Here is a 14074-nt window from a genome sequence, read left to right as displayed (position 1 = left end):
GCTTGATTCCTGGAAAACGAAGAAAAAAATGACAGAAAAAATTGGTGGCAGCCATGCACTTGTCGTGGCAGCCAACACCTGCTTGAAGTGGCGAGCCCTGCTATACTCTGTTCCCTGAGAGAAGATCCTCTAGGCGCGCATATGGGTTGGTGTTTCTGGATGGAGGAGTGTTCTTACCCGTTTTTTTTTTCACACGTATTTCATTAAGTTCTCTTCTCATTGGTCCCGTGGTCTCAATTTAATATTTATTACTTTCGTTGAGTTTCTTTCTAAAGTAGTTTGAATGACTTTTAAGCATGGACATAGGAAACACGGGACTGGGCATGCCATTGCGGGGATGCTGTTCGTCCCGCGACAAACATGGCAGCGCCCCACATGTTTAAATTTTCTTTCACAGTTGTCGGCCCAAAACGCTCGTGCGCATAATCAAGTGGCACATTGTAAGATGGCGGCCCTTCCCACTCATGGAATTCTCCTCCTTCCCGTGAATTCAACCCCGCTCGCCCAAATTCGGATAGCATGCCTAGCCCCGTGTTTCCTATGTCCATGCTTTTCAGAGATGTTACCTATAAAAGAAAAGGATCTCTTCCCGCGTAGGGCTCGAATTACAGGGGTCTACGGTAGCCACTTTGAGTTTTTTTTTTGACTCAGTCGCTCTTTTTTGTAATTAAAAAGTTAAAAATTAATAATTAATAATGCTGCAATCCCCGACTTAAAAGTAATATATTCAGCATGTTCGAATTATTCCGATTCCAACGATATGTAATTTGTCTATAAAGTTTGAAAATTGGGGAAGTAAGCATTATCAAATTGAATATTGTGCTAAAGTTTCTGCGATTAAACTTCTTCAAATTTTCAACTTTCCTAGGCAAGCAATTTATCATTGAATCGGAAAAATTCGTAGATGCAGATTATGCTAATTTCAAATCGGTAATTGCAAAGTTTAAAATCTGTACATTTCCTTACTTTGACCTGCTGTGGCCCAAAGACCCCTGCTGGGGCAACCTTATCCACACTGAGTTTGGTAAGCAAACAGACAAGTAGTAGAAAACATAAAGTCAGTGTCGTAAATCAATCAAAGTATAGAGTATAGATAGACTATAGATTATAGCAGCGATTCCCAAACTTTTTATGCACTTTCTGGGGAGCGGCAGGGGGCCCCACCCTAAAATTTTTTCACAATACTGGAACCCAAGTGAGACACTGGACGCTAGTCGTTCGTACTCGGTTGCTTGCTTCGCTGACCTTTTCGTTGTTTGAGAATTAGAGCCGGTTGAGAAAAATGAAAAGTTGGTTAATTATTAATCAATAGAGTTTTAATAAGTTCCGTTAGATTTGTTAGATTATCAAGTAAACGTTAAAAAAGGTAGAAGAAGATCGGATAATAGCTTCAAGAGTTATCGCACTTTTGTTGCATTCACAAGATTTCTAAATATTTAATTTATTAGTTCGGATATTAACCGATTTTCAAAAACTTTGTTTTCATTTTCTTTAAATTATACCACGAAATTCATTCAGCCAATTAAAATTTAATTCAGCTAAGTCTTTATAATTTCAGTTATTGCAAGTTCATAACAATGAAAGGGTCATTCGTGGTAGGTACACTAAAGTCGAGGAAAGTAGCCTTCTGCTCGCAGCGGGGAGCCTGCCTAGCTGCCCGGCCCGGGGTGGCGTCCCCCTGCCGGCGGCACTATTTTGGGAATCGCTGGATTATAGCAGCGATTCCCAAACTTTTTTTGCAGTTTTCAGGGGGGGGGGCAGGGCCGCCACCCTACCATTTTTTTTCCCTCTACTAGAACCCAAGGGGGATACTTGACTGTGGGTCATGCGGGAGGTTTCATGCTTCACGCGAGAGAATTAGAGCCGGTTGATAAAAATTAATATGTGTTAAAATGTTAATAAATTAAATTTTAATTCGTTGAATCAATTTCCTAGTCTGATTTTAAGCAAATGAAAAGAAAGTTGATGAAAATCGGTTAATATCTTCAATACCAGTTGACAGTTCTTGTAATTTTGCATGTACTTAAAGATGTGCTTAACAACTCGAAATGTTAACCGATTTTCATAAACTTTTTTTTCATTTTCTTAAAATTACATCAGGCAAATGATTCAGATAATTATAATTGAATTGGGCCACGTCTTTAGGATTTTAGTTATTGAAACAGCCTTAAATCGCATGACAATGAAAGGGTTCTCATAGCGGGGGGGGGGGGGGGGGGGGGGGGGGGGGGGGGGGGGGGGGGGGGGCGAGGAGCTGGGCCCTGGCTGGCTTCCCCCCTAGGGGGCTGCCCGGCCCGGCTTCCCCCGACCGCGGTTGGGCCGCCGACCGTCGACACTAGTTTGGGAATCGCTGGATTATAGAACATTCCAATCGAAAAAGTAAAAAAAAAATCATTTGAAAATTTTCAATCGATTATCTCAATGCTGAGAAATTTTTGGAATTGAAAAAAAAAAATAATACAACGAAACTTTTCAGTGCTGTTAACAATTAATATAATAATTTCGTTTTTTCGACCCACTAAATTTCACATTCTTTTTCCTATTCCCTTATTTTCCCCGTTTTTAAATAGTTCCTCATTTTTCTCCTGTTTTAAAGAAACTTCCCTTTTTTCTTGATGTTGTTTTTTTTCTCAAATGTGAACTGAATTGATATAAGCCAATAAGGAAATCTAACTATTCATGGTTGAAACTTCATTTCTTTTAATTAAAAAGCCTATTATACAAAAGTTTTGGTCCATCATTTATTTTTTTCGTTAAAACCTCTACTATATGGTTGGGCATTTAATTATTTTGTTTAAAATTCAACAATTTTGTGTGAAAAATTCAGATACTTGGTTAATTGTTAAACTGCTTTGTTAAAAAATCGTTTTATTGGTTAAAGATTGAACTATTTTGTTGAAAATTCGTTGCTTTTTTTACTGGAAATTAATTTTAACTGGAAATTTAACTATTACATTTCTTTTTAGATTTATCGCTTTCAGCTTAAAATTCATCTATTAGCTTTTTCGTTGAGAATTCATTTTGTTCGATTGAAAATTGAAGTTCTTGAAAATTAATTTTTTTTTACTCAAAATTTAATTATTACATTTTTTGGTTGATAAATGATCGTTTTAGTTTCCGAATTTAACTACTATTTGGTTGAAAATGCACTTTCTTGCTTATAAATCATATTTTTGGGTACAAAATTCATCTCTTTCCCTTAAAAATTCGATTGTTTTGTTGGAAATTCAGCTTTTGGGATTGAAACTGCTTATACATATTTTGGTAGAAAATTTGACTATTTCGTTAAACTTCTTGGTGGAAAATTTGTTTTTCAGACATAAAGCTCAACTGTTCTGTGAAGAATTCGCCTTTGGTTTCCAAATTTCATAATTTTGTACACATTTTTTTACAAAAAAGTTTTTTTTTTTTGGATGAAAAATCAATTCTTGTTCGAAAATTCGTCTTTTCTGCTTTCAAAATTCTTCTCTTTTGGTAGAAATTTTACCTCTTTTAATTAAAAACGGAACTTAATTACAAATTATTGTGTCTTTTTATCAAAATGAATCTCGTGAAAGCTTTAAATCTATTAAATGTATCTTTGTTTTTCGTGAAAAATTCAACTATTTGAAAATTTACCTATCTTTGTTGAAAATTCGTCCTTTTTGTCTTGAAAGTTTAACTATTTGGTTGTGAATGAATAACACTATAAATTTCAATTTTTTTAAAATACTGAAGTCTATATTGTTTGAAACTCAAAAATTGTTAATTCAACAGTTTGCAGATTTAACAAAGTTATTTTAAATTAAAAGCCCTAATCATTTAAATTTAAATCATTTAAATTTTTGAGAATTCAATCATTATTTAAATATTAAAAAATGGACAGTTTTACAATAAAAAATTCAATTCTGGAGCCATTTTAAGCTGGAAGCATTTAATATTGAAAAAATTGAATTTCGAGATGTTGAAATTCAACCGCAAAACATTAAATAATTAGGAAAAAGCGGTTGCAAGAAAAATGTTCGAATAAAGAATATTAAATAATTTTAGACAGAAACATTAAAAACATTTTTTGTTTAATTTTAAATCGTTCAAAGTTGCATAACAATACTTCAATTATACTTTAATTATTATTATTTTTGTTATTTTAAAATACTCAGAATCTAATAATCTCATAATTCAGTGTCTGAAATTAGCCAATTTTAATCAAGGAGCGCTTGAAATTGATAATATGTGAATTTCAATTTTTAATTGAAGACCCTAAAACTTAATATCGAGTATAATTTCAGTTTGATACTTTGTAAGTTGGACAATTTGGAACTATTAGCGAGTGGAATTGGGTAATTTTTAATAAAATCTTTCAAAATTATACAGTTTCATTTTAAATTACAAGAAACAATGATAAATTTTATAAAAATTTAGATATAATTGTATAAATTATTAATGATTGGAATAGCGTTCAAATGCAAATCGTTCTACATAACGCTGATTGAAATCCTGGATAGTTAAATAATGAAAATAAACTTTTGGATCAAAATGTATTAAATTTGACAATTTCATTCGTTCAGTTTTGGACAATTTCAAACTGAAAGTTGACAGTTAATAATATTCAGTAAAATATTTCAGTTTTGAATATATTAAAATTTTTAATAAACTTTGTTTAAAATTGTTCATCTTTTATGGCTTCCCCGCACACTTTTTTGTGTTTTTTTATCAAACAACTTTCGATATTGCTAACAACGTGCGTGTATATTTCGAGGTTATGTGTGTTACAATTCACCCGAGCGTTTCTTCCCAACTACACAATATTTTTGGCCGAAAACTTTGGACTTACAAATGAACATAGTAACTAATCTCCCGGAAGTAACCTTGTTTGCAGGCAATCAAAAAAGTTTATTTCATAAATAATTTCCAGATTATCGGAAAGGCAGAGATGAAAAACGACGTAACCTCAAAATAATGCAAATGCATAAAATTTGTATTTTTTTTGCACAATAAATTTTTGTGTTATTATCCTTCAAAAAAGAGTCCGGGGACGTCCGTTATATTTTATCGCATCTCCGAATTCAGCTTTTAAAAATTTTCATTTTTGTGGAAAAAAGCCGGGGAAACTGTAAGTATCACATGCCCTTAATTAAAGGAGTTCCTACACAGAGAGAAATTTCAAGAGATTAATTCACGGAAGTGCTCCTTCATCTTATTCTAGCTTTAGCTCAAAAATTAAGATCTCGGAACCCTTGCTTTTAAATCAACGGCCGTTGCTATAAAAGCAAGGATTCCGAGATCTTAGTTCTTACGCCAAAGACAGATTAAGATCAAGGAGCAGTTCCGTGAATTAATCTTTTGAAATTCATGAAAAATTTTCCGATGAACTTTGAAAGTTTTCAGATCTAAGATTCTTCAATTTTATACAAAAAAAATAACTAAATTGAATTTGTTCCTACTAGCAGTTTGTGAAAAGGTTATGCGTTAATTTATTTAAAAATTCTACGAAATATAATATATGGTCATAATTTTTTTATCAAATAAATATTATTGCATCTAAATGAAATAATGTTTATTCCTTTCATTATAGAAATTCTGTTTTCAGAGAAAAAATGGGAGGGCTAATGAAAGTTATACGTGATGCACCACTGGTCAGAAATTTGGTTTCACCTCTTTATGTATAAAAAATTGAAGCCTATTTATCTATTTTTCAAGTATATTAACAAAATTTTTGTAAGTTTCAATTTTTTCTTACATTTTCAATGAGTTCCGTAACAATGAATATTTTGTAATGTTCCTGGATTGATTTTGAAGATATTTTTGCTTATTACCGCAAAGTTTATTAGCATAGACAGACTTTAAGTTGTTGCACTGTGATAGGACTTTTTTAGAAATTACACCCATATGCTTTTGAGATGCTGTGGAAAAACACCTTAAAAATGAGCGGTAGTGTGTCTATGTGTGAGTGTATATATAATTATATATGCGTAATATACTAATATCCCAAAAATGTTTGAAAACCCGGGGAAGAACCCGCATTTCTGTTTGCAACTGGAGTGGCCAGTGTGGCCACCCTGTTAACGTCTCCCGAATCTTACTTTACCGATATTTTTTTAGGAGAATAACTCAGTTCTTACTCACGTGTACACGAAATGAGATATCGAGTTAAAATTATGGAAAATTAATCAAAAGGCAATGAGGAACGTTTGTATAGCCCTAAATTTTTATAATTACAAACAAATTTGGTTTGAAAAAAATGGTCCTTGAGTGCCCCTTCATTTAATTGTACAAATTTTCAACACTATATCTCATTTCGGGTGAACGTAAATAGATAAAAACAAAAGTTTTGGTTAGGTACCCGGTAATAAGCGTTAAATTTAGAAAAATGAAGAATTTGTATGCCTATGAATACGCTGTTTTTCCTCTGTCTAAAAATCTCCCAACGGGAACAGAAAAAGTGCAAATCCTATTCCTCTCAATCGACTTAGTAAAATTTAACGAAAGCATTTATTTAACCCATTTTTCATTATCAAAGCTTTTTATAACTTATAAATTCGAAAATTATTCAAATTTATATTTATTTATATTTTAATAGTTTATTTAAGTATCTTAAAAAATGAATCAAAGAAATCAATTTAAATGTGCGAATTAAAATAATGTTTACTCTAGAGAGGTGGAATTGAATTGATTGAAATTAAATTTTAAAAACTTATATTTCACATGAAGGAATTAAATAATCTCAAAATATGAACACTTTCGGGGACTAGAAGACATCTCTGTGATGTTATCTGTCGGTAAAATTACAAGGAATTAAATATATTGAAAACACGTTCTTTTTTTGGGAATAAGAACCTATGCGGCGGCAGCTATGGAAATAGAAATAAATTATATTTTTGATATCCTATTCTTATAATGACATTTTAGACAGATGGCAAAATCGCGCATTCAAAATAATATAATAATCTTCAATTTTACGCTGAAATCTGAAAATATTTATTTTTCTCTATTCAACGCTTATTACGGGGTAGGAATCGGGTAAGTATGCCCGGTAAGAAGGTTCGCATTAAAAGGTATTACAAATTTTGAATCCCTAAGAATGTCTTTTCTGTCCTTTGTTTTTGAATACTCATTAGGTGGCGAAAATAATAGATTCCAAGCCCTTTAAAAACCGATCAGAGCTGCGAAACGTAACCTCAAATAAATTAAAACACAATTTTCGTTCGAAGCATTAGATTAGAGCACGCTCTAAAAAAAACATGGAGTTTGCAAAATCGAGTAGAATTGTACACAAGAATACATCACTTTATCGTAAGATATTGGCTTGGTTCAAATATTATCAATTAAAAAAATGTAAAATCATGATAAAAAATCTGCCCGCCTCGCGGGCACATTCTCATCGCGCGCTGCGCACGTGGCTCGCAAGTTTGAGCGCGCGACGGTTGAATCTCGCGCTTCGCGCTCGGATATTTATTCTTTGCATTTGGAATGCTTGAAAAAAACTTTATCAAAAAGATCTCTTTTAGATGGCAGTATTTATATGCGTCTTCATATTCTGAATAGTCTATTTAATTAAGCATAGTCAAAGATTAAGTTTCTCAAAGCTCTGTAGGCTTTGAGGTACACATTCTTATCGTGACACTCGCGCTGCGCGCTCGATTTCCGACAGACATTTGTAAACAGGTTTTGTTGGTTTTTTTTCTCGTAACTTTCGTCGTTTTTCCACACATTTTTTTTATTTTATTTTTTTTCAACGTTATTTTTCACGAATAAAACAAAAAGTACGCGTTCTATAAAGAAGTGATTCTTAACGAAATTGTAGATCTTTTTTGGGATAACCATTTTTGTTGATTCATCTTTTTTCGTATCCTACATAGTTTGTCCACAAAATGGAATTTTTTATTTTCCATTCGTGCGTTTATCGGCTTTAAATTTTCATTTTCGGTTGATTAAAAAAATTTTGAAAACGCTATAACTCTGAGAATTTTCTTTTTATCGGAAAAAGTCATAAGGATAAGTTGTTTGTTCTTTTTAATACTATAAATATCCGTACATAGAATTTTGAAATTCAATAATAGTTCCGACTTTGCAGTTCAATTTTTCATGAAACTACACTCCATGTTTCATATTTTGTTCCACTCCTTTTTTTTATAAATTTCTTTAAAAACTTTACTTTGCTTAGTTTGAGTTCGAATTTCGCGGGGAACTGAACTGGTGTTTTAAATTGATAAATAAATAACTGTTGAAATCAAAAATTAAAATTTAAGAAATTTAAATGAGAATAAAATCAAATTTAAAATCCTTTTTAACGTCCAATAAGCAAGTCAGTGTGAAGAATTTCTAAAAATAAAACCAGGAATCTATTAACCAAATTTGGACAACCACCATAAAATGTTCCCTTTACAATCAACGTTTCGGTACCCATACAGCACCCTTTTCAAGGCAAAACAATAAAAATGAAAATGTTTTTCATTTTATTTTTTGCCTTGATAAGGATGCTGTATGAGTTCCGAAACGTTTATTGTAATGGGAACATTATATGGTAGTTGTGCAAAGTTTTATTTTCAGGAATTCTTCACATTAAATCAAAACTTATTATTCACCTCATGTTTACTCCAAATACTATAATAATAATTATTTAGTTATTATTTCGGGGGGGGGGGGGGGCAATTCTGAATTTTGTATATTTTAGGCTCTTCCTCACGTTACCACTGGATGCATGAAATTTTCAAATACTTTTTAATGCAAGCCTTCTTACCGGGTTGTAATTCTGAGTTATTAACCTTTTTCCAGATTGCGACCCTGCACTGGGAACCAGGAAGTATGTTGTTATTTGAGAATCGTGACAACAATGGCATCAATGCAATCAATGTCAATGCGACCGACGATGATGATGACAATGCCAATGATGACAATGCCTCCGATGACAATGCCTCCTATGACTATGCCTCCAATGACTATGCCTCCTATGACTATGCCTCCTATGACTATGCCTCCTATGACTAGGCCTCCAATGACTATGCCTCCGATGACAATGCCTCCAGTGACTATGCCTCCGATGACAATGCCTCCTATGACTATGCCTCCGATGACAATGTCTCCAATGACTATGCCTCCTATGACTATGCCTCCGATGACAATGTCTCCAATGACTATGCCTCCTATGACTAGGCCTCCAATGACTATGCCTCCTATGACTATGCCTCCTATGACTATGCCGCCGATGACTATGCCTCCAATGACAATGCCCCCGATGACAATGCCTCCAATGACTATGCCTCCAGTCACGCCACCTATCGCACCAACATTTTCTTCTGTCAACTGTTTTTGCGTCTACACTTGGCAGTGTGACGCAAATGGTTACATAATATTTGATGGATCTGGATTAATTAATCCCAGACAAACCTATTATCCTGTTTGTTCCATACCAAATCAAATTTGCTGCAGGGTCAATCCTTACTCTCAAATCCAACAGCCAGTCACATATTATCCAACAGTCTCAGTCACATATTATCCACCAATCTTATATCCAACATTGAATCCATACCCTTCAATCGATCCGCGACCCTTTTCACCACCAACGACTCTGCCAACTCTACCCCCGGTCCCGACAACTTTCCCCAATTTTTCGCCAGGACAAACATGCATTTGCATTCTTATCGTCCAGTGCAACATTTTTGGCTACATCCCTATCAACAGCCCAGGAAGCATTGACCCTCGATACACCATGGGGTCACTGCGTGAAATAGGAAGCTCCTGTTCCAACCCTTCGCAAATGTGCTGCAGGATTATCTTTTCAGCTTCTCAAGTTCTTCCAACTACTAATGTTCAAGGTCAGGATGTGAAATATCTAGGAACTTCGAAGGCTTGTATTTGTGTGAAAAGCTGGACTTGTCCAAGTGAGAATGTTGTCTATCCCGATGAATTTGGTAACATAGATCATAGACTTGGAGCTTGCCCGATTGAAGATGAGGCTTGCTGCAGACTAAGCAATGCTAATGTAGTTTCGTCTACTTCTACTAATGTTGCTCTTGATATTACTCTACTAAGGCCGAATAATATCAATTCAGAAACAGTATGTGGTTTGACGTCGCAGACATTTGCTCCAGGTAAGGGAATATTGTTTTCGGGGATCCCAATCTTTCACCTTTTTTTCACCCTTAAATTTAAAAAACCTCCTCAAGTACCTGAAATTAAGAGTATTTATCAAATTTTTCCCTCTTATCCCCTTTTTATACAAGGTTTTGATTCATTTTTCAAGCATCATAAACAGAAATTTAAGACTTTAGAAATAAGACGCTTTCAAAGAGATTCTTTTGATCATACCAATTTCACATATTTCTTAAAAGATTTATCTGCTCCTTTGTAGATTTGAAAGGCATCTCCGATAACAAAGACATTTCTAACGATTAAATCGAGAGATTAATTCCGAAAGATAAATCAATTTTTTAGTTGTAAATTAAAAATATCTTTATGAAGACAATAGAGTAATGCTCTAAAATAGGAGAAATGAAAGAGATTTTTTACGATAATAGAGGAATAAATTCTTTTTAAAAATGAATGTTTATAATATATTAAATTAATTTTTGAATTTTCAACCAAAAAGATGAATATTCAATCAAGCTTAGTAATGTTCTTATTTCTCCCAAAAAAGGATGAATTTTCAACTAAGATGATAAATATTCAACAAACAAACTCAATTTAACAAACTCAATTTAACAAAGAAGTTGAACTTCTAACCAAGTATAGTTGAATTTTTAACACCAAAAAAATACATTCTCAAAGAAAAATTTAATACTTGAAATTCTAACAAAAAGTATTTAATTTTAGATAAAAAAGTAGTTGAATTCATGCAAACTATGCGATTTTTTAACCAAATACTTAATTTTTCAATCAAATTGTTAAATTTTCTAAAGGAAAAATTAATTTCCAACCCAAAAATATTAAACTTCCACCAAAAAGGCGAATTATCAACTAAGATGATTAATATTGAATCAAAAAAATGTTTAACAAAGTAGTTAAAATTTTAACCGATTAGTTGAATTTTCAATCAAAAAGGATTTATTCTAAAAAAATGTAATATTTCATATTTTTGTTAAAAATATATTTTCGATTTTTATCAAAAATTGGTTGAATTCATCCAAAAAATACGACTTCAACGAAGTAGATGATTTTGAACCAAGCAGATGTGCTTTGAACTAAACTTGTAAAACTTCAACCGAAAAATTAAATTTTCAAGCCATACAAACAAATTTTCTACAAAACACATAAATTGGCACAAAAATTGATGAATTTTTCAACAAAATAGTTAAATTTTTAACCAATTAATAAAATTTTTTACCGTGAGAAATGTATTCTCTATAAAAACTGTAATAGTTGTTATTCTAATAAAAAAAATGGTTTATTTTATATTAAAAATAGTTGAATTGATAAGAAAGACGAATTTTCAACAAAATACTTGATTTTTGAATCAAATTGTTAAGTTTTCTAATAAAACAGATGAATTTTCAACGCAAAAAAAAAGAATTTTTAAATTAAAAGATGAATTTGTACACCAAAAATTGAATTTTCAAGCCAAAGAATTAAGTTCCTACGAAAAAGTTCAATTTTAACCAAAATGTTGAATTTGAACAAAATTGTTGATTTTTCAACAGAATAATTATTTTTTGACCAAAATAATTAAATTTGCATCTAATTAATACAATTTTCCACAAAAAGATGATATTTGAACCCATAGATTGGTTTATTTGAAATAAAAAATAGTTGAATTCATAAAAAAGGATTTTCAACAAAACAGTTTAATTTCAAACAAAAAGGATAAATTTTTACTATAATTGTTCATTTTTAAACAAACTCATTCATTTTTCATAAAAATGATTAAATTTTCAACCAATTAAAATAATTTTTCTTCATGAAATATGAATTCCTAACGAAAAATGTAGTCGTTGATTTTTCAACCTTAAAATTGAACTACGTACTGATTCACTGTAATCTCAGCGTCCTGAAAGATAAATTTTTTAAAATTAAATTATTTTTACATTCATTTTTGTTTGCAGCTCAACCCTACCCAGCCATTTCCGGAAACACCTATTTTGCAGAGTTTCCATGGATGGTTGCTTTATTGCTTCGAATTCCTGGTCAGAATGATGCTTTTCTTTGTGGTGCATCTATGATTAATTCCAGGGCGGTTCTTACAGCTGGGCATTGCGTCGAGAAGTAAGAATTACTTTCCTTATTTTATAACACTTGAAATTATACTAATTTCATCTTAATCACTAATTAATCTTCACTAATTGTATCAACAATAAAAAATATATCAATTATTTTCACTGTAAACAAGAGTTCAAGGGATTTGAAGAGACTAATAAAAGTATTTCAAATAAGAATTGCAAAATTGTTACGGAATTTAAACGAGATTTCGAAAGGTTTTAAGGTTTTCTTAAGTTCTCAAGGAATTCTTAAAGATTTCAAGGGGACATGAAAGTTTTAGGGCATTTTTAATAATTCCAAAGGATTACGAGAGGTTTCACAGATTTCCAACTTTTTTCAAACATTTCATAAATTTAAAGAACTTATTTAGTAAAATTTCATAGAAAATATCAAATTTTCACGGGCTTGTACAATATTTTAAGGAGCTTTAAGGAGTTTTATCAGATTTTCAGATATTGTACTGGATTTCAAAGAATTTTTAGAGGTACCGGATTTTAAGACATTTCGAAATATTTAGAATTAATTCACGGGATTTCAAAGGATTTCATGTTATACCCAAGCATTTTTACAAATTTCGAAGGATAATATCCTTCAGAGGATTTTTACTGTTTTAAAGGATTTCAAATGGTTTTAAGCAATTTAAAGAGGTTTCGATGATTTAACGGGATTTTAAAGGATCTTAAGAGAATTCAAAGGATTAAGATTTCGATGAGTTTCGAGAGATTCGGAAGATTTCGTAAGATTTTGAAACATTTCACGGAATATTCAGATTTTTAACGATGTTTACAGATTTCAAGGGATTTTCCAGGACTTTTAAGGTTTCCACAAAAATCGCTAACGTACAATAATTGAAGATTGAATTCAAAACTTTTTAAGTCTCAAAAAATTTCACTTTTGAATGGTTAACACTGAAATTTATTAAATTTGAAGAGTTTAAGATGAAAATTGTATATTTTTCATGTCTTTTACCTTGAAAATTATTTATTTTTTTAACATAAAAGGCTATCATCAATTTTAAATTTTCTTTAATATTGAACGTTTTCAATGTTTTTTAATTTCTGCTTATTTTAGAATCTTAAAAAATGCCGTTAATGGTCATGTCCGGATTTTTTCTGTTTGGCAGGCATCTAATTTTAATATCATTGAACATTGAAAATTTAAATAACAAATTGAACAATTTTTAAAGTATTTAATGTTAAACATTTGAAATTTTTTATTCTTCCACTTTTTATGCTTCATTTTGAAGTTTAGTTTCGAATTATAAAATTTAAAATTATATTTTGAAAACTTGAATTTACCAATTCGAATACAATTTTTTAAATAATTTTCTTTTTTATATTTTGCTATGACCATCATGTTTGAACTAAAAAAATAATTTTTTCAGTCGAGAAATCAACACTTTGGTAGCTCGGTTTGGCGAATGGGATACCAATACGACCAATGAACCACTGCCCCTACAAGAAGCAAAAATTCAAACTCTAGTTAGGCATCCTCAGTACTACAATGGTGCATTATATCACGATTTGGCGATTCTAATTTTGCAAGCACCTGTCACCTACTCAATAAATGTCATGCCAGTTTGTTTACCACAACAAGGGAAAGTTTTTGCTGCAGGAACTAGATGCTATGCCACTGGATGGGGACGTAGTGCATTTGGTAATGTCCAAACTCGAAATACATTTAACTTTGAAAGTGCTTCAGTTCAAAACAGTCAAGTTCAAAAGTCAATAACATTTAAATTTAATCAATAATTTAAGCTTTTATTTTATTTCAAGAACATGTAAAAATATCATCAGGAAAGTGGATCTACCAGGTGTATACATATGAAACCGGTATTTTTTCAAGAAAAAAACACATTTATTTCAAGAGAATGATAACAAATATTTTATTCAAAGTATGCGCC

The 14074-nt window shown here is 31.7% G+C and overlaps 2 protein-coding genes across 2 annotated transcripts in view; both read left to right on the top strand.

Moving 5' to 3' along the window:
* LOC117175452 overlaps positions 1 to 9132 on the top strand; it is a 13765-nt gene extending 4633 nt beyond the window's left edge. The window contains exons 3-4 of the mRNA XM_033365160.1: positions 8755 to 8952; positions 9006 to 9132. Coding sequence (XP_033221051.1) covers positions 8755 to 8952; positions 9006 to 9132 — 325 coding nt within the window. The remainder of the gene's footprint in view (positions 1 to 8754; positions 8953 to 9005) is intronic.
* A 43-nt stretch (positions 9133 to 9175) lies between these two features.
* The window catches only part of LOC117175451, a 42543-nt gene continuing 37644 nt past the window's right edge, over positions 9176 to 14074 (top strand). Inside the window, exons 1-3 of the mRNA XM_033365159.1 lie at positions 9176 to 10070; positions 12018 to 12177; positions 13556 to 13827. Coding sequence (XP_033221050.1) covers positions 9176 to 10070; positions 12018 to 12177; positions 13556 to 13827 — 1327 coding nt within the window. The remainder of the gene's footprint in view (positions 10071 to 12017; positions 12178 to 13555; positions 13828 to 14074) is intronic.

This window comes from Belonocnema kinseyi, chromosome 6, assembly GCF_010883055.1.
Source record: "Belonocnema kinseyi isolate 2016_QV_RU_SX_M_011 chromosome 6, B_treatae_v1, whole genome shotgun sequence".
NCBI lineage: Eukaryota > Metazoa > Arthropoda > Insecta > Hymenoptera > Cynipidae > Belonocnema > Belonocnema kinseyi.
This window is presented reverse-complemented; position numbering and strand designations above follow the sequence as displayed.